This window comes from Equus przewalskii, chromosome 4, assembly GCF_037783145.1.
Source record: "Equus przewalskii isolate Varuska chromosome 4, EquPr2, whole genome shotgun sequence".
Taxonomy (NCBI): Eukaryota; Metazoa; Chordata; class Mammalia; order Perissodactyla; family Equidae; genus Equus; species Equus przewalskii.
In genome coordinates, this window is record NC_091834.1 from 49,190,727 (window position 1) to 49,214,179 (window position 23,453).

Consider the following 23,453-nt stretch of genomic DNA (forward strand, 5'->3'; position numbering starts at 1 on the left):
ACACTCTGCCAGAAATTATCCTGGGTCACAGTGTGCCACTTCTGATTAGAAAAAGATGGAAATCATCAAGCATGGCAAAAGTGACGCATCCTTGTTTTTCATGTGAGCTCCTTGTGGTGTTCAGTGGAGTTGGATTTTGAAGGAAAGAACATGTACAAATGGTCACAATATGTCTAAAGGGAGATGTATAATTAGAGATTTTGTAATTTTTTTGGCTTTCTGGTAGTGGACTCCATCCCACCTCTATTAGTCATTGAATTTTCATGCAATTGTCTTATAGATGCATCATGTACATAAGAAGAGATCGCAAATGCTGTCAACTATTTTACTTCCTTTTGTTTTTGAAGGGGGGTTGGTGGGGAAGGGATGTGACATGAGGCTGAATTCTCTTCTTGTGCTTGGCTATTTACGTTCAATAAATTAACTATGTTATTTCCAAAATTACCATCACTTAACTTTATTCTTTAAAAAATAGACTTATTTAATCCATATAATACTGAAAGGACATCATACCCAAAATAAATTTTAAGTGGTCATGGGATAAGTCAATAAGCTAATGTGAGTTTTCCTTTTGATCAATAATTGACTAGTTGCTAAGTTGCCTGAGGATTTACATTCCATGAATGGGCATACTAGCTATGATAGAACTTCATCAAAATTCACATGTAAATTTTGATGATTAGTTTCCTTTAAAATCTAGATTAGTTGACCACTCTAGGTTGACCACCAAGAAGCTGTTATGCCAGTAGAAAATAGTATGGTGAATTGTGGTGAAAAACATCAACATTGATATAGGACTATAAATATTTAGAATTGTAACATTTTGTTAACAATGATCTGCATTTGTGACCAGCATTATTCTTACATTGGTGAATATCTTAGACTACCCTCTATTTAGGAACAACTAAGGCACAAAGTAGTAAAATAAAATGGACACATCTTTTTTGTTTATTCATTTATTCAATCAACAATTTTGTTGAGGTGTATGTACTGGACATTATTGGTTGTCCACTCAATATCCATTCTCTCCTTTAACCTATCCAGCAGAATCTAGGACTGGGTTTTGGTACATACTTCCCCTCCTTTTTACTCAAGTAGGTGGGCCTATCCCTGGTTCCAGGGGGTAGATACTGAACTCTCCAAGCCAATCAGGAGAATCCCATCCTCCTTGTGAGTGGCTAGTCAATGAATGGACACATAACCCAATTGTGGTAATAGAGACATAGGAGAAACATCTGCTGGGAGGCTTCTGTGAGAGGTTTCCTTACTCCAAAAAGACAGGGCTAGAAGAGACATCCCTTATTTCTGAATTTGGATGTTTTCTTGCCTGGATATGAAGCTAGGAACCATCCTACCAACTTGAAGATGCATCCAACATTTAGAGAAAAGCAGAACCCAGAGAATCATTGAGATGGTAAGACTCAGGCTTTCACAACCTCTGAACTTCTTGGTATATGAGATAATAAACGTTCTAATTGATGTGCCAGTTTGAGTTGAGCTTAGAAGTTCCTTGGAGCCAAAAGCATCCCATCTGATACAGCTTATTCTGTACTTGCATTAGGCTATTGATAGAATACAACAATAAATGGGATGGTACCTGCTCTAGTGATAAAATTAGGAAGGCCAGAGGGAGTGGCTGTGCTCTTGGGGAGGACACTGCATTTGCAAATTGCCTGGAGTGAACTGAGAGAAAGCAGTAGTCTCGGGAAGCAATGAATGTAGTTTGGTGTGTTTGGAGCCTAGCATGGTAGAAAGGTGCGCACTACTCGCCATTATTATCTAGTGGATGCTAAAACTGGAACTTCTGGTCTGACTCTGGACTAGCAAATTCAATAGGTACATGTTGTTTCTAAGGACCTCCACTGCCCCAGCTTTCCTAGGTTTGCTCAGGCAACTCTGGATCTTTAATTATGCTTGCTGAGGGTTGGTTTTCTCCTCCTCCTGCATATAGATATTCACCAGGTCTGCGTCACCTCCCTTTATGGGTCACCTTTTTCTAATCTCCCCAGACATAAGTAGTGGGAGGCAGCTGCTCGTTGGCGCATCTTAACTGAGGCCTTCTGAAGACTCCCTTCCTTGTCTCATCTTCTAGCGAGCCTGGCGAGGGGATTTTAGGTCCACAGCCTTTCATGCGAAGTGGAGTCTGCTCAGACAAGTGATCTAAGTGATTTGTCTTTTATACTACAATTGCAAATGGTCTATACAGTCGATTTGTTTGTGTTTTGGTTAATTACCTCGAAAATTTTCTTTTACAGATATTTAATAATGAGTTCATAATACTGGTGCCACAATGCTGGTATCCTTCTACTGCTGGAAGAACTAGCAATACTTTGGTATATTTCATTTGTTTCAGATTAGAATAAGCGTTTGATGAAAAACCTGTATAATGGCTCACCAAGCAGCTGTCCAAATGGAATAGGAATTTCTGCCATGTAGCAAAAACCAAATAGTTGGCAAATTTCACAAAACTAAATTAATATAAAAGTACCTCTCTGGCAAAGTCATTGTTTATAAACTTCATCATCTAAAATATAATTAAAATACTTATTTATAATAACATTTTCCACACTAGCTGACCAGAGAATGGTCAGATTAAAATCAACAAAATTGTTTTAAGAAAGATCCTGGGCTCATTCTTCTATGCCACTAAGATATGTTATTATTTCCCATCTCCCAGGCCTTCAGTATCTATTAAGAAGTTGGTACACAGCACAGATTTATATATTTTAGGAAGGTTTATTGATGTACAAAATTACAAATCATGACTTGAAAATTTAAATAATTATTTTTAATGTGCTGTTTTAAATGTTTGTAAAGAATTCTTTGAATGGCAGTACTTTTTTTCAGGCAGCTTTACGACACGCCTTGTTATCATGAAATTTTAGTTGGTTCTTTTAATCAAGTTTGGGTATATATATATATTTATCTATTTACTATACATACCATATCTTATTCTGAAAAATGATTTAGGGCAGAACAAAGCCAATGGTAAAGCATAAGAGCTATTAAATAATAAGGCAAACTCTCATGTATTCCATATAATTTGGGCTCTTGCATGTTTCTGTTACCCCAGGACATTAATTATATCCTGTATGTCAACTTAGTTGAAAGAATTCTATTTTGCCAAATATTTAAAGCCTCCTCTGAAAGAAAATTAACATACATAATCTAAATAAGCTTTCACTGCATGGTTGTGAAATTCATAGATATGTACACTATGTCTCTAGTTATGCTTTAAAATGATTTATCCAAGAAATATAACCTACTTTTGGAAAAGAGCATATATAACAATTTTAGTAACATGGAAGAAAGAAGAGAAAACTTCAGAATGAAATTCTGTTTGTATTGGATAAAAATAGTTATTTCTGAATATTTTTAAAGTGCAGATTTTATTTTCAAGGATTGTACATATTTTAAACTAAGACACAAGCAAATGCGTTGTTTTCATTTATTGGACAGGAACTCCATAAAAGTGAACTTAGGAATCTTGGAAGTATATTGAAAATTTTCTTTTTTTTCTATTTAATTCAGTGTATATTATTAAAATTCTCCCCAAACAATACTTAGTTTTATATAAATTTAGGAAATATTGTGACTTCAATGTCAAACATACAATAATATACCCTTTTAAATAGCACCTAACTATAGAGTTTTTCAGAGTTTCATCATGTCGTCAGATCACTGGCATATAGGTCTTTCCCTCTAGGGTTTTCAACCTTGGTACCACTGATTCCTGAACTGGATAATTGTTGGTTGTGGGGGGAGTCCTATGCCTTTTTGGGTGTTTAGCAGCTTCCTTGGCCTCTACCTACCACATGCCATAAGAATTTCCCCCTGAGAAGTGACAACAAAAAATATTTCTAGACATTGTCAAATGTCCCCGGGAGGCAAAATCGCCCCCTCACTGAGAATCATGCAATTTGGTAGAGTGATCTGTGGAAACCCAAGTCAAAACATCTCACTCTGCTCAAAACCTGCAATGGTTCCCAGTTACTTTCAGCCAAGTTCTTACGGTACCTACAAGGCCCTACACAAGGCAGCCCCTGATTCTCTCTCTAACCTCATTACCTCCCTTCTCTCCCGTGCTCGCTCTGATCCAGCCACACCAGGCACCATACTGTCTCTAGACCTATATACTGGCTAGTCCCCAAATGCTCCTCCTACAGATATCCCAGTGGCCCACTCCCTCCCCTTCATCAAGAGTTCATTCAGGGGGCCGGCCCGTGGCCAAGTGGTTAAGTTCGCGCACTCCGCTTTTGTGGCCCAGGATTTCGCTAGTTGGGATCCTGGTCGCCGACATGGCATCGCTCATCTGGCCATGCTGAGGTGGCAACCCACATAGCACAACCAGAGACACTCCCGACTAGAATAAATAACTATGTGCTGGGGGGCTTTGGGGAAAAGAAAAGAAAAAGATTGGCAACAGATGTTAGCTCTGGTGCCAATCTTTTTTTTTTTTTTAAAAAAGAGTTCGTGCAAATATTACCCCCTCTATAACACCACCTCCCTACTGGCACACCCAGTCTCTATGCTTTCTTTTTCCCCACAGCACTTATCAGCTGATACCATAATATATAATTTACTTATTGTACATGTTGTTTAATTTCTCTTTTCCTGCTGGAAAAAATAAGCAAGGATTTTTGTCTGTTTTGTTCACAGCTCTACTCCCAGAACTTAGCACAGTGTCTGGGACACAGTAGCAGCTCAACAAATATTTGTTGCATGGAAGAATGAGTAAACAAAGATACTAATGTTTTCTAATAAATGAAATATTTCCATTTGGTCAGAGAGTCACAAATGATATGTAATTGATCATAATTATAAGTTTGAGGAGGGTAAATTGATAATCTTTTGCTTAGCATTACGCTTTTTTGTTCATTCACAAATGTCAGGTTCTGTTTATTTGACATCAGAGCTAGGTCTGCCAAGTTAAACTTTTCTTTGCATAGGTGCTAGTCAAAGTAACAGAAATTCACTTAACAGAAACATGCTTTGGCTAAGTTAAGCAGAAAAATAATATATTGAAAAGGTATTGGATAGGTATTAGGTAGCTTAAGAATCAAGTGTAGAAAATTCTCAGGATCAAAGGGAGCCATGGTCAAAACCATTTCACAGAACTGATTTCCACAAACACTACTGACTTGCCAGTCAACAATGGAAGCCCCAGCTTGTGCTGCTGCTTGCCTGTCACCAGCACCAGCTGCTGGACCCCTCCACCGTCACCAGTGCCACTGTTTCCACTGCTGTGGAGACAAACGTTGCTGTCTCTATCTCTGCCAACACCAGAATTAACTCTCAGCTATCTCCACTTCTTTGCATTACTAGTTCTTGATTCAAAGTTCAGAGGGAAGGCATCAGATTGGCTTGGTCTAGTCATGTGTCACACCTACCTGGCAGGAAATCTGGAAAAGCAAATATCTTGCCTAATGGGGAGTAGGTTCTGATTCCCACCAAGACTCATTAGAGGAAGAATTCCTTGAATTGTGGGGAGGAGTGTTAGATGCCGGGCAGCTAAACAATAATGACAAGTGCATCTCATATTTCATTAAATAATGTTTAGACAGATGAAAAGAAAAGAATAGCACCAATGTCTGTGTAAGTGATTCCTGGAAGAGGGTAGGTATTTAATAAGTGGATTTTGAACTGTGTTCAGGTATAGTTATGGTGCTGTTACTAATCAGCTGTTACTAATCAGATGATATTTAGGAAATTGCATAATCTCTCCAGAGTTCAGCTTCCTCTATCTAATATAGGGAGCATTTATTCTTCCTAACAAAGGGTTGTCATGATAAAGAAATGAGGTGGCATATGTGAAGTACTGATCAAAGAAACTCATACACATTTCAGTAATAACCCAAAACATAGCTAAACACTTTCAAATAATGATAAACAGGATGTAGCCTTACTACGTGTCAGGCAAATAAGTTTATATCTGTATATCTCTTTCTATATATTGAGAGAAAGAGAAACTATATATAATTATATTTTTAAACTATTATATTTCTCTTCTATTTTTTCCATTTCCTGCTGAATATTTTTGGGTGCATTTTAGACATGTTTTGGAGTTATTGCTGAAATACTATTTTCTATCACTCAATCTAATATTTTCCATTACTCAAAACAACAATATTTTCCATTTCTTCAAAGTATGTTCAAATTAATGTCATCTGGATGGTTTATACAGAAGTTCCTCCAAATTAAAGAGCCCAGTAACGATGTACTATAAGCCAGTTTTTGATTTGAGAGTCAGACAGACTTGAGTTTGAATCCTTGCTCTGTTACCTGGGGAAAATTGTCTAACTTCTCTGAGCCTCAGTTTCCTCCTAGATAAATGAAGGATAAAGCAAATAACATGGAGCTATTGTAAGGACCATATTAAATAATGTCTGTGAAAATATCTAGCTTACTACTCAGCTCATAATCAGCACTTACTAAATATGAATCTGTCCTCTTTTCTTGACTCTAAGTCAGCAGTTCTCAACTGAGAACAACTTTGCACACCGCCCCCACCCCCACGTGACATTTGGCAATGTCTGGAGACATTTTTGATTCTCACAGTTGAGGTGTGCATGTTACTGGCATCTAGTGGGTAGAGACTAGGGATGCTGCTAAACATGTTACAATGCACTGGGCAGACCCCCAACCCCAACCAAGAATTATCAGGCCCCAAATGTCCATAGTTGCAGAGGTTAAGAAACCTTGCTCTAAAAGAAGCCTCCTTAATTCATTCTGGTATTCATTTTTCCCCACTATACCTCAGTTGTTACCTTTAAGTGCTTGACACTAAATGTATGAGCCTCCAGGTCTATAAAAAATAGTAGCTGTTAACCAATAAATAAATAATAGCTATTGTTTATTGGGCACTTACTATGTGCCAAGTCTTGAGCTAAGGTGTGATTTGTGAAATGTCACATTAAATATTAATGCTATGGCCATCCTTAGAATCAATAGTGTAGATTTCTCTAAATGGATAATTATAATAACATTTTACTTTAATAAGGGCTTGAGTTTCAGGACAATCAGCAGGTTCTCCAGTTTCTGTTCCTAGATCTTGACTTCAACAACTTGCTACGTTTCAATGTCTATTAAGTGCTGTGAACTCTACCTTGGAACTGTCTCTCATTTCGCTCCACTTCTCTCTTCTCCCACTGCCATTACTCTACTCTGGGCCACCATATATTCTTCTGAATTAGCGTAACACTCCTCCTATTCATTCCTGCCATTATACTTACTATTCCTTCTAAACTACATTCTTCCCTTCCATTTTCTTTCTAAAATAAAATAGGGCAATAGCACTCCTCTGCACAAAATCTTTTAAAAGCTCCCCAAGGTCCTCATAATCTGGCTTTATCTCTTTCCATGCCACTCCCCCTACACATCTGACCCCAACAAATAGTGCAATCTTAAAATCCCAATGATCATGGCCAAGGATGTTAATGCTCTTGGGAAAACTTTGATTCTATGATCAAGATGAAACTGTTGAGTTTATTAGTATTCTTCCTGTGTTAATGAGTAATGCAAGAGAAATTAAAGCCTCAGCTAATTAGCAATGCTTTATTAATGTGTGATTGGCAGAGAACTGGAAAAAGGGAAGAAAAAGTTGTGGTTTCCACTGGTGTTCTTTTTCTATGCTGATGTCAGGTGTGGCTATCATTAGATCAGGGAGTGGTGAGGAGGACAGAAGGCAGTGAGTTGCTGTCAGGAAGCCAGTAAGAAAAGTAGAAAGGGATAGGCAACCAACTGGGACCCACCCCTCACTGCCTTCAATGACCCCTCCCACCTGTGGAAAACATGGTTCCTCTCATGACTTAACAAAAGCTGTGGGGAAATTATTGGTGGTCCTCCAGCATGAGTGCTGACATAATCTGGTGTAGAATGAATCCGTGAAATGAGGAGATGAGCAGCACACATGCCTTTTGTAGCGTCACAATTTGTGAATGTTGCAAATATAAGAACAACTTAAAGAAAAATCATTAAAGAAACCGGTGTTCAAACTTTGGTTACAAATTCAAACTTTGGTTACAAATCTAAAATCGCTTTTCTGAGATATGAGAGGCCAGGAGTAAAATTTCCAGTAAATCCTCACTAAATCAGATAAGTTGAATTAACCCATCAAAGGCCAAAACAATTCTATTTAACTGATAACAATAGTTCCTGGGATAGGCTTTAATAAACACATAAAACGAATTTATAATCATAAGCCTATATTGCGGTATATCTAAAGTACTAAGCATTTATCAATAACTATTTCCAGAAAATCTTCTCCCTGCTAGACCGTGTATTAAGCAGCCACTTACCTGCTATACTGAACTTGCCGGCTGCTGTCAGAGGATACCTGCCCCGCCTCTATGACTCCACCATGTCTCATCCTCATGACTCAAACAAATCTGTAAATTTTATCAAGGTTATAGAGTCAATATTAAAAAAAAAATAATGGAGTTCTCCTTGCAGGGTAACAAACATTTCTGATCTTCAGTTTTGTGTGTTGGATACCCCATATCATGTATAGTGTGCTGAATGGTTCATTTGAGGAATTTTCAAGAGGGCTTTTGACTACATATTTCCAATTCATATAGACTGAATTTCTAATCTTAAAAGTCAGACACAACTTCACCATATCATTAGGAGAATGGGGAGGTGGGAAGGATAAGATACTGAAGAAATGTGGTTACTTTCCTTAAGGAAGACACAAAACTAGTGATCAAACGATTAATTGTACAAGTCAAATGGAGCGGGAAGTAGTCAAGAAAATGGAGGTTCGTATGGGGGTTGTCAGGAAAGGTCTTATTTCAAAAGATGAGCTGTGCAGTAACAGGATTATGCTGTGCCTTGCCCTCTCCTTTGGGATGTGGCCAGTTGAGCTGTTAGAAGTGGGCCTGACCTGTAAGAGTTGCCTCCTGTGTCTACTCAGATTATAGAGTCCTCAGCTAAACTGAGGAGATCCGTTTACTAGAAGGACAGTGAGCCTGAAAAGAGGAGATGAGAATTAAGAAAGAGTTCAGAATTAGACCATCATTCAGGAGATCTGACTCAATGTGCTGGAGTGGGTGGAAGTTTAGAGAAAGAACACGTGGGTCAAAAGAGAGTGAGAAGATAGTAGAGAGATGCAAGGAGATCAAAGGATGTTTTCCACAAATCCCTGGGGCAGTCAAAACCGCCTGTGGTGGCTGGCTCAGGCATGGTTTGATAAACCTTGCTAGCCTAGGGCTGATCCTTAAGAATAATCGGAAATGTACCAGGAAGAAAAGTCCTGCAGGCAAAGAGAAATCATGCAGAAGCAGAAATGGCTTCCTCATTATCTGAGGGGAGAGCCCTTGGCATATAATAGGCACTTAATCATATGTGACGGTGAATTAGTGGATATGTGGAGCCAGATCCAGTGAGACTATATGGAGAATTGTGGGAAATGTTAGAGCTAGGGCTAGGCCAGCTTACAGAGGCTTTCAAAGTCTTGCAAGGGAGTTGGTCTTACCATAGTAAGAGAGGTTTGTATTAAGCTAGCTTAAAACACACTTTTTATCCCACTGCCCTCAAAGACAAGCCAAATGCAAACTCACATCCTAGACAATAAGGTCACAAATAATTAATAACAGCAAGCATCAAACTTCTGTGGTCTTATTGTAATTATGTATATACAATATTATACATTTATATAATTATTGTAGAAAGTATATTGTTCTCTAACTCTCATTTTCAGCTCCATGGAATAACATTTTTAACTAGAAACTGTTGTCTGACAGAACTATATCTAAACAACAATGCAATATTTGAGATAGAAGGTAGGTCTTAAATTTTCTCTGTCAATTGAATAAATTTTCAATTAAGTAATAACTTTCAACCGTGGTATTGTTAATAGCATGCAAAAATCTATTTAAACATTTCTGTTGAAAATATGTGATGGTCTATTTTTTTAATGTTCCTATGTACTTTTTATTTTAAGAAATTTGCTTTTATGTGTCTTGTTCAAAATGTGAAAGAATCTTTTTTTTTTAACATAGAAATTTCGCCATTCTGCACAGTTGGACACAAATTAGATACTGTGGAAGCAAATTTTAACAATATTTGGGAGCATTAATAAATATAACAACTATATAAATAGTCTTAATGTTTTTACTAGCTATAATTTTTACCAGCCAAATTCCTGTTTTCACTCTGCATTAATTTTATATGCGCAGCAATCTCTAAACTGACAATTTCAAGCCAGGTATAAAAGTACGTAATGTATTATGGTTATGAAATACAAAGAGGCATAGCAGAAAAAGTTTTTCTGTAATACCATATATTATAAAATCAAAACGTTATAAGTTTTAAGATCCACCATTATTCCATGCACCACGAAGAAAGAAAATCTTGCCAATTAAACTATGATGTGGATATCACAAAGACACAACCCACTTTTACTTATGATAAAAAGGTGGGAGAATGTGCAACTTAGAATCAACAAAAATGATATGAATATTTGGCTTCCTGTTGTGTAAAGAAAATATTTGGTTGAGCAGTTTGGGGGGAGATATTGAATTAAATGAGTAATTATTCCCTTGATTAGCATTGTAACTCTAACTAACATTGGCAAAACCAAACCAAAAAGAAGAGTAAGAAAAGAACCTCTCTAAAATTTAAAAAAGTCTTTGATACAGAGAAGAAAAAGTAAAATCATAACGATGGAAATAAATTGACTCTACATTCCCACATTACACTCAATTATTTGGATGCTTATGTTTGTTGTATTCTTAATGATGGTTCACAATGTTATTAATAATAATGCCTCCTTTCACCAGCTGTAATGTATTCTTTGCTTTTGTTTAGTTAGCATGTTTGATTAGCAATGAAAATGTTTAAAATCTTGTAAAAACAAAGTTTGTCTTTTGTTTAGGCCTGCGTTACCTGCCCTCCTTGCATATACTCCAGCTTCACCACAATGAGTTAACAAACATAGACGCCGCAGTGAAGGAGTTGAAGGGAATGCTCAATCTGAAGACCCTAAGTATCAATTTGCACTTTTATATGGCTATAAGTTAAAAGAGTAATAACACAGGGCATTTTTTCATTTTTTAAATTTAAATTAGATCAATGTTTATAACTAAAATATTTAGATATTTTTGAAAACAAGACTAGATCTTGTTCTTTTCTAAAATGTGTTTTTGAAAGAACAACAGATGAAAAAAAATTTGTGAAATGACATGGCATGCCAAATGAAAATGACAGAAGTGACAAAAGACTATTTACATGTTTAAATCCGTGCTTTTGGTTTTACCTCAAAAGTAAGTTTTAGCACATATTATGTGACTCCATTTATATGACATGTCCAGAACAGCCACATCTATCGAGACAGCAACACTGAGAGGCAACTATTTTTAAATAGATGAGCATCTGCCCAGGGCTGGGGCGCTGAGAGGACTGGAGAGTGATGGCTAAAAATAAGGTGTATGGGGTTTCTTTTTGGGGTGATGAAAATGTTTTAAAATTGACTGAGGTGATGGTTGCACAACTCTGTGAATATACTGAAAAACATGAATTGTATACTTAAAATGAGTGAACTGTGTGGTATGTGAATTATATTAATAAAGCTGACACCCCCCCAAAAAAAGAGTAAATTTTTATTTAAGCTTTTAATTTGGCGAACAGCAACCTTCATTCACAAATGTTGAATCACACCTAGCAAGGAACTGGCTTCAGTATTGGAAGACATTGTGAGATGGGTGGAAACATAAATACAGAGTTCCTACTCTCAATAAGTTTACAGTCTTGAAGGGTAGATAAACCCATACACAATCGCAATACAGGACAAATGGTCCGAGGTGCACCAAGGGAAACGATGCTCAAATCAATGAGTGGGTTTTCAAACTTTAGAGTCAGGAGACTTTTTCATATAATGTCGTGAAATAGATATTTTCTTCCTATCCATTTTCTATTCATTTCTCAAAATTGCCCGAGACAGTGTTTTGAATACGTGTAAACTGGTGTTGATGGTAGAGGTTCTGATCAGATCAATACCTAGAGAGTAATTAAAGTTTTCCGATATTTTCAGTGTTAATCAGTTATGTCTACTGTATGGAGGAGAAATGATTCATGTGCTTATAAGGAGACTATTAAGTTTAAGTCTAACTATTAAGATTGCACCAAGATCAGGACAATTCCATGCTTATCTTTGAGTAGTGATAAGGTCTGTGAAACACTCAGGATTGGTCTGCATATTTGAATTATCTGGCCCTTCTGTGCTGAACAAACGCTTCTATGGTTCAAAACTGGCCATGCTAGATTCAGAACTCTCGTTTATCTTCATTTTTCTACAAAATGGGTTAATAGCTACCTCTCAGGATTGCTTCAAATATTAAGCCAACTCTTTCAAACATTTTTTTCAAAAGCACTTCTTGACATTAATGGTATTTTGAAGCAGCAACAAAAACAAAAATTGTTTTATTCTGGATTGTGTAAATTAGATAATGAATTAAGATGTACACAGTCTAGAAATTCTGCCAAGTAGTAAATAGATTAAAAAATATAACTGGCATTCTAAATAATAATCATTATAGTAACATGTTTGAATGTCTTTCTTGTTGAAAAAGGCTTTCTTATCTTCTCATTGAAATCTTCACAGTAATCCTGTGATGTGATTAGGATTATTCCCTTGTTAATGGTGGAAATACAAGTCTCAGAGCTTTAGCCAAACTACTAAGGAGTGTTGAAACTTAAACTCATGCTTTGTTCCTTCTATTTATCATTTATTCATTCATTCATTCATTCAACATACTTATCACGCATTTGCTATGTGACACTCTACTAGATGGGAACACAAAAGTGAACATGGACCCTTACGGACCTTACAGTTTTAAAACTCTCAGCCTAAATATTTCTTAGAGAGCTGAAAGGGCTTGATGTGAAACTTAATAGGACAATTTACTAAATGTAAGAAATCAATAATTTAAGCACACTTATTTTACAATATAAGATTTGAGGTTAGCAATCAAGGTTGCCCCAATCACAGTCAATAGGACTATGCCCTGAACAAGGGTGGCTCTGGAGTAAGTAGTTTGAAATCCACCTCATGCCCCAATTGTCAAGAGTGTACTGAGCACAGAATTGTCAGCCCTGAGGTGGGGTGCGGAAATGCCTTTTCTAGCTCTCTGAAAGGCTGTTAGGCCGGCCTGGTAGTACAATGTCCATATCACCACCTATCACAACAGTTTAAGTGACCTCTACTTAAAATCGTAGTGATGTAATTCAAATTATAGAACTATAATTGTTCCAACTGAGAATCTTGTAGTGGGATCATTTGTTTAAATGGAGAAAATGCTGTGTCCAATTACAAAAAAAGATGCGTTTTCTGAAAATTTTTGGTAGAAAATATGCACGTTTTGAACCTTGCCCCATTTTGGTTAAAGATATTGTACGGAAATAATGTTTGCATTTATTAGACTGCTAATCATATTTGTGCAGTAATGTCCTCAAATTAAGTTTCTCTGAGCCTCATTTGCAACCATAGAATAGATTCAGCTCATTAACTAAAATGAGAAATCTACGTATTTTCAATTGTTAAAGTTTTTGTCCTTTCAAGTTGTAAAATCATATAAAATGCTGAAGTGTTGTTATTATTCCACTTCAATTACAAGTTCTTCAGAGAGTGAGAAAATAACCTGGAGGGGAAACCTCTAACCTATTTCGGCCTTGCACCCTCCATGGGTGTTTATGAGGAGAAAGGCCAAGACACTGCCCAGGAGACGCATGGCTGGGAGCTTCAGGGAGGCGCAGCACCAGCTGCAGAGTGTGAGGTCCTGGAAACTGGAATTCCTGACTTCCAGGCTGAGTCAGGAGGGCCCCACCTCCTCTCTCCAGGCGGTCTCCCTTTCCACACCCTCCCTCTCCAGCTCCATTTTCCTCTTCCCTTACCTCCTCCAAGCTCTCTCTAAATCAGGATCTACAGGTGTCAAAGACCCACTTCCGGTGACTGCTGACTTTCACTAATTTTCACTAATCCCTGCCCCTTTCCCAGCACAGAGGGAAAGAACACCACCAACTAAAGCAGCAACTAAATACTTAACACATTATCCTGTTCTTAAACCTTTAGTCTCCTCATTTCTCTCAAGTATTCTCTCTGTTTCATTAAACTCCACTGTTAGAAAGCACAGCTGGACTCCTACATTCCATACTTTTTAAGACTTGCTTCCTAGCAGAGCTTTAGGGATTCACTGGAGACAGGGAGCGGCCCCTCCAAGAGAGCATCTTCATTTCAACAGGTTCTGTCCTTAAACGCCTTCTACCTTCCTCATTGGGCCCAGGCCACTGCCTACAGCGAGCAGCCAGGGAGCAAAGAGGGAGGCTGAGAGACCAGGGTGGGACTATGATCTCAACAGTCTCCTCGTCTGAGCCTCTTTGCCTGAAATGCCCCTCAAGGGGGGACCACCCCTCCCAAACAACAAAACAGAACAATCCACCCAAGAAAAAGGGCCCACTGGTCTTTCCCTGCTGTTTGTCCTGAAGAAGAGAATATTCTGACCCCTCCACTCTCTTCACCTCCTGCTTTAGTCTAAGCTTGCCTTTTAAAATCAGGGATGATGTTCATATTCAGTATAAACCTGTGCTGTTTGGTGGCCCAATAGATATTAGTTAAAATAAAATGATGATAACAATGGAGATGCTGACCTTACTAAGTAACTTTGATCCAGAACCTCAAAATCTTAGCATCTGATCATTGACATCTGAACTTCCTTCCACAGGCAGTTCTGTATATGCACAGACTATAACTGCTTTTAACTTCTCTATATCATTTCCCTCATCTATTAAGATGGAAATGTTGGTACATTATTAATTACATCAGCTTTCTTCAGAGGTGGTCTTAAAACCATTCGGGTTCATTTAAATGATGATTTTCTATTTTGCTTTAAAAGTTTAAAAAAGTTAACTGAAGCCAATTATTTAGATGAGTGCATTTTCTCCTTCTGTTTCAGTAATAAGTAGCTTCACACGTGTGACTTGTGTAACTCGAGCTTGCGCAGAAAGGTAGTAGAGACATTTTGATATATTTTGGGGTAAATTGCTTAGACTCACAATCCCAAATTAAGATAAGCAAGACAGTGCTGGCGCCACCAAGGCGTACTCTACACGTAGCCTAGAGGAAAGGTGGATTAAATAGTATTAACCTATTGAAAGTGAAAGTGTAAGCAATTTTGTTTCATTGTTTCTGAAGGAATGTACCATACATCACAGAAGCCTTTCCGAACTTTCAGACACAGGAAACAGATTTCACGTCTTAGAAACTTAATTTATGGTAATTTTAGTAGCATCACTCCAAAACTCATGAATCCAAAATGTTACATGTTTAATAGTATGGAATGGAAAAAAAAAAGCAAAGTTAAAAATAAATTTCTTCCTTCTAAAATGTAAGAGCGAAGAAAAAAGTGAAGAAAAATAAAGATGAAATGCCTTTCAACTTATTTAATTCTATTTAGTTTTTGCAGTTAATTTAGACAGGCCAGGCTTAAAGGCCCAGTTTTCTGACTTGCTGTCATTTAGATTCTACTTTATGATGAGATGAATGTCGAACCACAATAAGCACAGCGAGTCTTCAGTATTGAGACACCTTCTTAATAAGTAATGTAATTAATAGTAGTAAATCCAAATTTGGTGTTTTGTTTAGCTGAAACTAAAAGTTATTTAATTTACATAAAGAAGTTACTTAACTAAGTACTAGGAGAGGAAGCCAGGAAAAAAAATGAAATAGTAATGTTCTCAGAGGGAAAAGAGAATATGAGGGGTATACCAAAAGTAAATGTCATTGAAAGATGTTGGTACATTTTCCATTAACATCATTTGCAAAGGCAGGCTGTCGCCCAGCTAGAGTGAATGATAGGGTTATGAGGTGTCAGATGAGATTCTCCGAGACAGCCACCACACAGCAGACTTCTGCACTAAAGCATTTGTGACTTATTCCCTCCTAAACTCGCATTAAAAACTATTGTGTTTTGCTTTTATATCCTTGAAGGGTGTCTTTTTCTCTTCTCCTTCTGGCTCAAACTACAATGCGTGATCCCTGTGGATCTTTTTAAATCTGTCTTTATTACTGGTTCAACATACATCCGTTCTATTCCCTGATCTGTAGTTGTAACTATTTGTTACCACTTTAAATTCCTTCTCTTTTAAGATTAGAGTTCAAACCAGTTTTGTCACTTCAGAAATCTTGAAAAATATCCACTGCACTTTTCCTCTCATTTCCCCCAATACATACATATTTCTTTTCTTTCACAGTTCTTTGTTGCTCCTGGCTCTACATTTCCCTCCATGCTTTTCCTCTTATAACTTTTGCTTATAATGCACCAGGTGTCTTCCATTGCCTGCTTTAGGTCCCTCTAAAGCTCGTGTTTTCCACAGGGAATGGCTATACATAACAATTTTATTAGCCAGAAAAGTTTGTGTTTATACAGCAAATATCAGAATGTTTTATTACCTATAGAGAAAACATCCAGATGATTAACTTTTCCAGTTTTTATCTAAATAATTTGTCGTGTTTTAAGCATGCCCCCCCCATCTTCTTTATGGTGCAAACTATTCTTTATAAATATTAGCCAGTTTTTTCCTGGGTTTCTAATGCTTAATATTTTCATGCTTTTATCAAGTTTCTTTGTATTTTATAAATAGTCAAATGCCACAGCAGAGCTGCTAAATTTAACCTGTACATTAAGTGAGCCTCATTTTGTTGAGCGTGTTTGTACCATAGCTGGAGCTCTTTCTGCTACTGCCATCTAGTGCTTTTCCTCTCTAATCTATTTTTCAGAAGTATTTTTTAGAAACTGCATGTAGGCAGAATTCAGTAGCTAAAGATATCCAGCTGGAAATCACAAATGTTTTATTTCACATTGTATTGAAATAACCCTGTTTGATCTTATCCAAAGAAGAATAGGGAAAATACTTTACCATTTCCATGAAAATGAAAGTCACATCTTCTAGTTGAAGATTTTAAAAATTTACATGCTGATGCCTAAGGGATAAAGGATGTGACGTCAGAAGTGCCAGGAGCTCTTCTGTATCTTCAAGCCTTCTACTTCTAGCCACCCTATTACCGAGTGTGGTGCATGACGTTTCCAGCACTGGCACACACGGACATCGAAGCCCCGTGTGCCTGACCACAGGGAGACTGGATGCAACATCCACCCCTGGGCAGCTCTGCTCCTGCTGAGGGCTGAAGCTGCTACTGGCATTTACATATTCTGAACTACGTGCAATGGCGTGAAGTGTAGGAAGAAAAGTGTGTCCGCCCATCTCCACACAGGCCCCCTTGTGACCTTTGAGACTGGAAGAAGAGAACCAAGTGAACAAATACGTTAATAAAGAGCAGTGTCAAGACCCCCGGAGAGCTGATATCTAGTTCTTCCTTTACTAATTAGCTCATGGACATGTGAAAATTTTCCTCGTTTGTAGCAGATTTGGGTCAATGCTATGTCCCTAGCACCTAGCACAGTTCCTAGTAGATTGTGAGCACTCAGAAAACTTTTTTTGAATGAATGAAGTTAGCAGATAGGAAAATTAAGTGCTGCTCTGAATAAGTAAGGGTTGGGTGAGACCATTGGTCTGTGAAGCAGAGCTTTACATGGTCTTACGTTTTATATTAATCCTACAATTTCCCATATTTTATCAAGTGATAAATGAAACTAATTTCGAAACCTGACATCTTAATTTGAATTTTTCCTTTGCAGGTCTCTACCAAAACCCTTTGTGCCAATATAACCTATACCGTTTGTATATAATCTACCACCTGCCAGCAGTAGAGTTGCTTGACCGAAATCGTAAGGACACCTCTTTCTTGCAGAGAAATATTTGAGAAGCAGTCTTATAACTCAGTGGCTAAAAATGCTAAATGTCTTTGAACATAATTGTCTTTGTAAACAAAAGTTTTTCAGTTATTTATTTTTGAAATTTTTGCTCAATGAAATTTGCCCTACTTTAGGAATTTGTGTCTCTTGACCACTGTATTGGAACGGCATCTAACTGAGCGTGATGCTAGTTCTCCTTGTGATCCTGATTTTGACATTAACGTGTTAGATGCCAAATCCTTTACCCCCAGCACCTTAGTTTTGTATTTCAAAATTGAGAGGATTGGACTAAATCTCTTAGGCCTATTTAAGTTCTAAAAATCATATTTTTGAAATCCTATAAATATACATATTATAACCTATATAATTGAGAACTTCTTTATGAATATACATCTTTAGACATTGTAGATAAACTAGCATGTCTGATTTATATAAGCCACAAAAATAATCCACCTCAGGGCATTACATTTTACATTATTGGAGGCCTATTTGACCTCCAAGTGCTTTATTACTCATCTACCTTTCTATGTCTACAGGTTTGAAAATTCTTAATAATTTATTACTAACTTCTATATCAAAACCTTATATTTATACCTCTTCTTCCTCACAGCCTTGAGGAAATGAAAGGATGTATCATAGTTGTGATTTTAATCATTCATGATGATGTGTTAGAAAGTGTTGGTGGCCAGCCCCAGTGGCCTAGTGGTTAAGTTCAGCGCACTCCGCTTCAGTGGCCTGGGTTTGGTGCCCAGGTGCAGACCTACACCACTCATCTGTCAGTGGCCCTGCTGTGGCAGGGGCTCACATATAAAAAGTGGGAGATTGGCAATAGATGTTTGCTCAGGGTGAATCTTCCTCAGCAAAAAAAAAAGAAATGTTGGAATGCAGTAGGATTGATCTGTGCCTTGTGACCTGAGGAGCACATATTGAGCACTTGTAAGATTAGGGAAATAACTGTGATAACCCTTCACAAATTAGTTTTGACAGGATGTTCATCGATTGCATAGTTCAGATAAATACATTTTTTAAAGTGTTTACTTCTAGTTTGAATCACTTTGCATATCTGTTTATAATGCTATGCAATAACACTATTTTTTGCATTTATCAGAAGTTACAGAAAAAGAAAGAAGATCAATGATTACCATTTTTAACCACAAAAAGGCTCATATTGTGCAATCAATAGCATTCCAAGGAAAAGTAGATGCCTCGTGGGATCCTAGATCACCATTTAAGCAAAATCCAGCCCAGAGAGTACCTTCAGGTATTTTCGAAAAAAGACAAAATTAAAATTCAAACTCCTCAACTTTTGAGTAATTTGATTATAATAACTACAAGTTGCAATAAGCTAAGTACCTACATAGAGAAATGAATATGATCTAATTTTATTAGTCTAATAAAAGTGATATACAATTTTCATCTTCACTTACACATATTTAACTAATGAGGTAATGTGATAATGAGATATTACATTGATGTCCTTACCCTAGTCACTAGCACAGTATAAAGGACATTGTAAATAAGCTGCAGTTGTTATTATTACCATGATCACTGGACAATTTCACCAATTAAGGGTATAAGTTTTTGATAAAATGGAAAAAACCTTAAGAATAAAGATCATCTGCAATTCCTCCACCCAGAAATAAGCATTGTTAATATTTTGGTTGTACTCATATATACTATCATAATATGCAAGTATAATTTGTATATCTTCTGTGACATTTCATTAGTTTGAATTTAATTCTTGTATGTAAGAGAAATCCAATACAGTGACTTAAGCAAATAGAGGTTTATTTTTCTCACACAGCAAAGAATACAAAGGTAAGGTGTCTGGGGTGAGTATAAAGCTCAATGATGTCATCAGAGTTCAAGAATACATCTATCTTTTGTTATGCTATTCTTACTGTGCTTTATGCTTACAAGGTGGCTGCTGTATCACCAGGTATCACAAGGAGGGATGAAAAAAGATACAAAGACAAAATCCTTTCCTCAGGATGTTTTGCCAAAGAGACAACATACATTTGAAATAGAAAATACATTCTGGAATAGATTTTCTAAAAATGAAGGGAAAATATTAAATTGAAAAAAGGTTTTAAAGAAATTACCCAGAATGCAACATAGAGAAAGCAAGAGACAGAAAATATTAATTAGCTGTTGAGACAAGGAGATATTAGAAAGAGAAAGTCCAATTAGTTTAGTAACCCTGCAGGAAAAACAGAGAAAGAGAGGGGAGAAGGTAATATTCGAAGTGATAATGGCTGGGAATTTTCCAAATTTGATAAATGTATGAATCCTTAGATTCGCCAGACAAAATTAGTCCGAAGACGTAAAAGACATATAACAACAAAAATCCACACCAAAGGCAAAATGATCTTAAGATCATCAGAGAGAAAATGTAAGTGGCCTACAAAAGAATTATTTATATATTCATGACAAACTCTCCAACTGCAATTACAGAAGTCAGAAGAGAGTTATCTAAAACCTTTAAAAGGCTAAGAAAAAGTAATAGTCAACGAAGAAATCTACAACCAGCTAAACTATTATTAAAGAATGAGCAAGAGAAAAAAAAAAGCATGAGAGCAAAAAATCAAGATGTTTCCTTCAACTTTTTTTTTTAAAGATTGGCACCTGAGCTAACAACTGTTGCCAATCTTCTTTTTTTATTTTTTATTTTTTTATTTTTTTCTGCTTTGTCTCCCCAAACCTCCCTGTACATAGTTGTATATTTTAGTTGCAGGTGCTTCTAGTTGTGGGATGTGGGACGCCGCCTCAACGTGGCCTTATGAGCGGTGCTATGTCCGCACCCAGGATCCGAACTTTGGGCCGCTGCAGCGGAGCGCGCGAACTTAACCACTCGGCCCCGGAGCCGGCCCCTCCTTCAACTTTTTATTGTGAAATCTTTCTAACATAGAAAAAGTTGAAATAATATTAAACACCTGTATATGCCCATGTATATTTAACAATTAGTAATATTCTGTCATATTCACTGCACTCCATATGAGGATTTGCCTCTTGCGTAAACTGGAAAACGTCAAAACATTGCTGAACCCTTTAAATGCTTCACTAGCAGACATCGTGACATTTCCCTCCTAAATAATTTAGCCTGTAAGTTTAAAAATAAGGACATCCTCCTACACAGCCACAATGCCATTATGACACCTAAGAAAAATAATCTATTTATATTATTTAACACATAATCCATATTCAAATTTTCCTAGTTCCAAGATGGCTTCTACAGCTGCCTTTTCAAACCAGTACCCAGTCAAGGCTCATAATTACATTTGATTGTTCTTTAATCTTCTTTAATTCAGAATATATTCCCAAATTGTTTCCACAACTTTTTGAGAGAACTGGGCCAGTTATGTTGTAGAATGCCTCAACTTATATGACTGTTTCCACAAAGTGTCATTTAACTTGTTCCTTTATCCCCTATATGTCCCATGGAATGGAAGTAATGTCTGGAGGACATGCTCTACGTGCAGAAGACAATAGGGTAGGGCAGTGTTTCTCAAAGTGTGGTCCTCTAAACCAGCAGCAGCAGCATCACTTAAGAACTTGTTACGAATACAAATCTGTGCCTCAAACGAGATCTACTAGATTAGAAACTCAAGGGTGGGACCCAGGAGGCTGTGTTTGAAACAAGTCTTTCAGGTGATTCTGATGCACTCCAGTTAGAGAACAGCCACTGAAGGGGAAGGAGCACAAGCTTTGGGGGATTTCCCCAAGTTTGAACACAAGCTCTGCTAATAATTACAAGTTTTGTTTTGGACGTGAATTTGCTTCAGCTGTTTTTTGAATGGGGCTATCACCTTCCTCTGGCTGTTATGATTCTTGGTATGTGAAACGCTGCAACACCCATCTGACACATATCCAGTGCGTGATAAGTAGAACTGTTCTCTTAGTCAGCCACTTCCTTGGTTTTTCTTTTACTTCCTGTAGGAGCTGATGCCCAAATTGAATGTTCCTGGATTAGTGGGAGTTAGCCAGGCTGGGGTGGGAGCGGAATCTCTGGATAGAAAATCTCCACTCTTAAAAATAGCCAATGCACCTAATAACCAGCACTGTAAGGCCACCCCATCTGGTTTTCAGTGCTATTTTTGGTACACGTGTGAGCAGGACAGCTGACCTTAGTGCTACACATTTCTCTTGAGTAACCAGATTACTGAGAGAATTATTCTCTTTACTGCCTTTCAGAGCAAACCTCCAAATACAGAAGCAGAGGAAGAAAAGATAGAATATTTTATTGCATTTGAAAGTTTTTCTTCTTAATTCGTGAGCATGTTGATTACAGCCCTCCTAAAAATTGGCAACATGACTCTAATCAATCTCCTCATTTTCTACAAACCAAAGAGTTATAATGAAACTAATAAAACCCACCACACAGGTTTTTGAAACTTGTGCCTTATAGTTTTATAGTTTCTGTATTTGTTTTTATATAAATCTTATTTTACTGTGACATGCACATTTAAGACTCTGAATTCTTTTATTGGGAAGAAACTACACTTGAAAATGTTTATAAGGCAATTGTAACACCCCATTTTGATTTTATTATCCTTAAACCTAAATTGAGAAAGAAACCAATTATATTCCAAATAGCTTGAGAAGCAACGTCAACTTGAAGTTTCTTCAAATTTCCGCTATCTTTAACAAATAGCTGTGGTTAAAAGGCATGTACCTATTTCCATTAATGTCTTTGGTTCTTATTACACGATAAGCAACGTTCTCAGAACCAAAACTCTTTGGGCTTTTATATGGCTTTAAGGAAACAGACATTTGCAGATTTCCCACCAACTATCTAAATGTGGAAAGCCATTAAGGGCTATTTAAAATAAATGAAAGTACCAATAAACTTTTACAAAGTCCACTAGTGGCCCAAAAGTGAAACTGCTGGATTTCTATCATGGTTGCTCTTCTCCCCAAACAAGACAGAACTCCAGGTGTTGAGACCAGGCTGGGGGCAGTGTCGCAGAGCCTGGGCCTGGCAGCTGAGACACATACAGTGCAGGAAGAGGGACGAGGAAAACCAAAAAGGAAAATCAGGCAGACAATTCAACCAATGGCATTTCACCACCGTGAATCACCCAAGGTGTAAGGAAACAGGACAGAATCCAGAGAAAACAGAAAGTTAAGTTTTGAGCTGGGGGATCGAAGGCTCAGGAAGCCAGGCCTCGAAGACATCTCTGACTTTGGGTAGCAATGACACCAGGTATACCCAGGAAAGCAAATGCCAAGTGCTACTTACGCATGAAGGCTCAGGTAGGTACCAGAGGTCCATGTGAGATCTGGAGAATGGTTGGCAATTGAGGAAGCTGCGCGGAGTCAGAAGGATTTATGAAGGCAAAAATCAGCAGTCAGCAGCACCACCATGTTGAACAACTCCAGTAAGTGCCATTTACACAAAAAACAATGACTGCGAGCCCCTGGAGTTGTGCCATGCAGGGGTCCTTGGCCAAAGGACTACTTTCTAAGGGAGACATCGCATGCAAAAATAAATTCCAGAGAGATTAGATATCTAAATGTAAACGAATTGAAAGGTACTGGGGAAAAAACCTTTCACAGTCTCGAGGTGAAGAAGGTCAATCAAAGCCTTACACAAACCTCACAGCCATGAAAAGAAAATATTGACAGATTAAACGACATAAAAATGAAAAC

The 23,453-nt window shown here is 37.4% G+C and overlaps 1 protein-coding gene across 1 annotated transcript in view; it reads left to right on the top strand.

The window, feature by feature from the left end:
* The window catches only part of LRRC72 (leucine rich repeat containing 72), a 38,761-nt gene that overhangs the window by 12,272 nt on the left and 3,036 nt on the right, over positions 1-23,453 (top strand). Inside the window, exons 4-7 of the mRNA XM_070615822.1 lie at positions 9,698-9,779; positions 10,874-10,984; positions 17,688-17,777; positions 18,913-19,065. Of these exons, the coding sequence (XP_070471923.1) occupies positions 9,698-9,779; positions 10,874-10,984; positions 17,688-17,777; positions 18,913-19,065 (436 nt within the window). The remainder of the gene's footprint in view (positions 1-9,697; positions 9,780-10,873; positions 10,985-17,687; positions 17,778-18,912; positions 19,066-23,453) is intronic.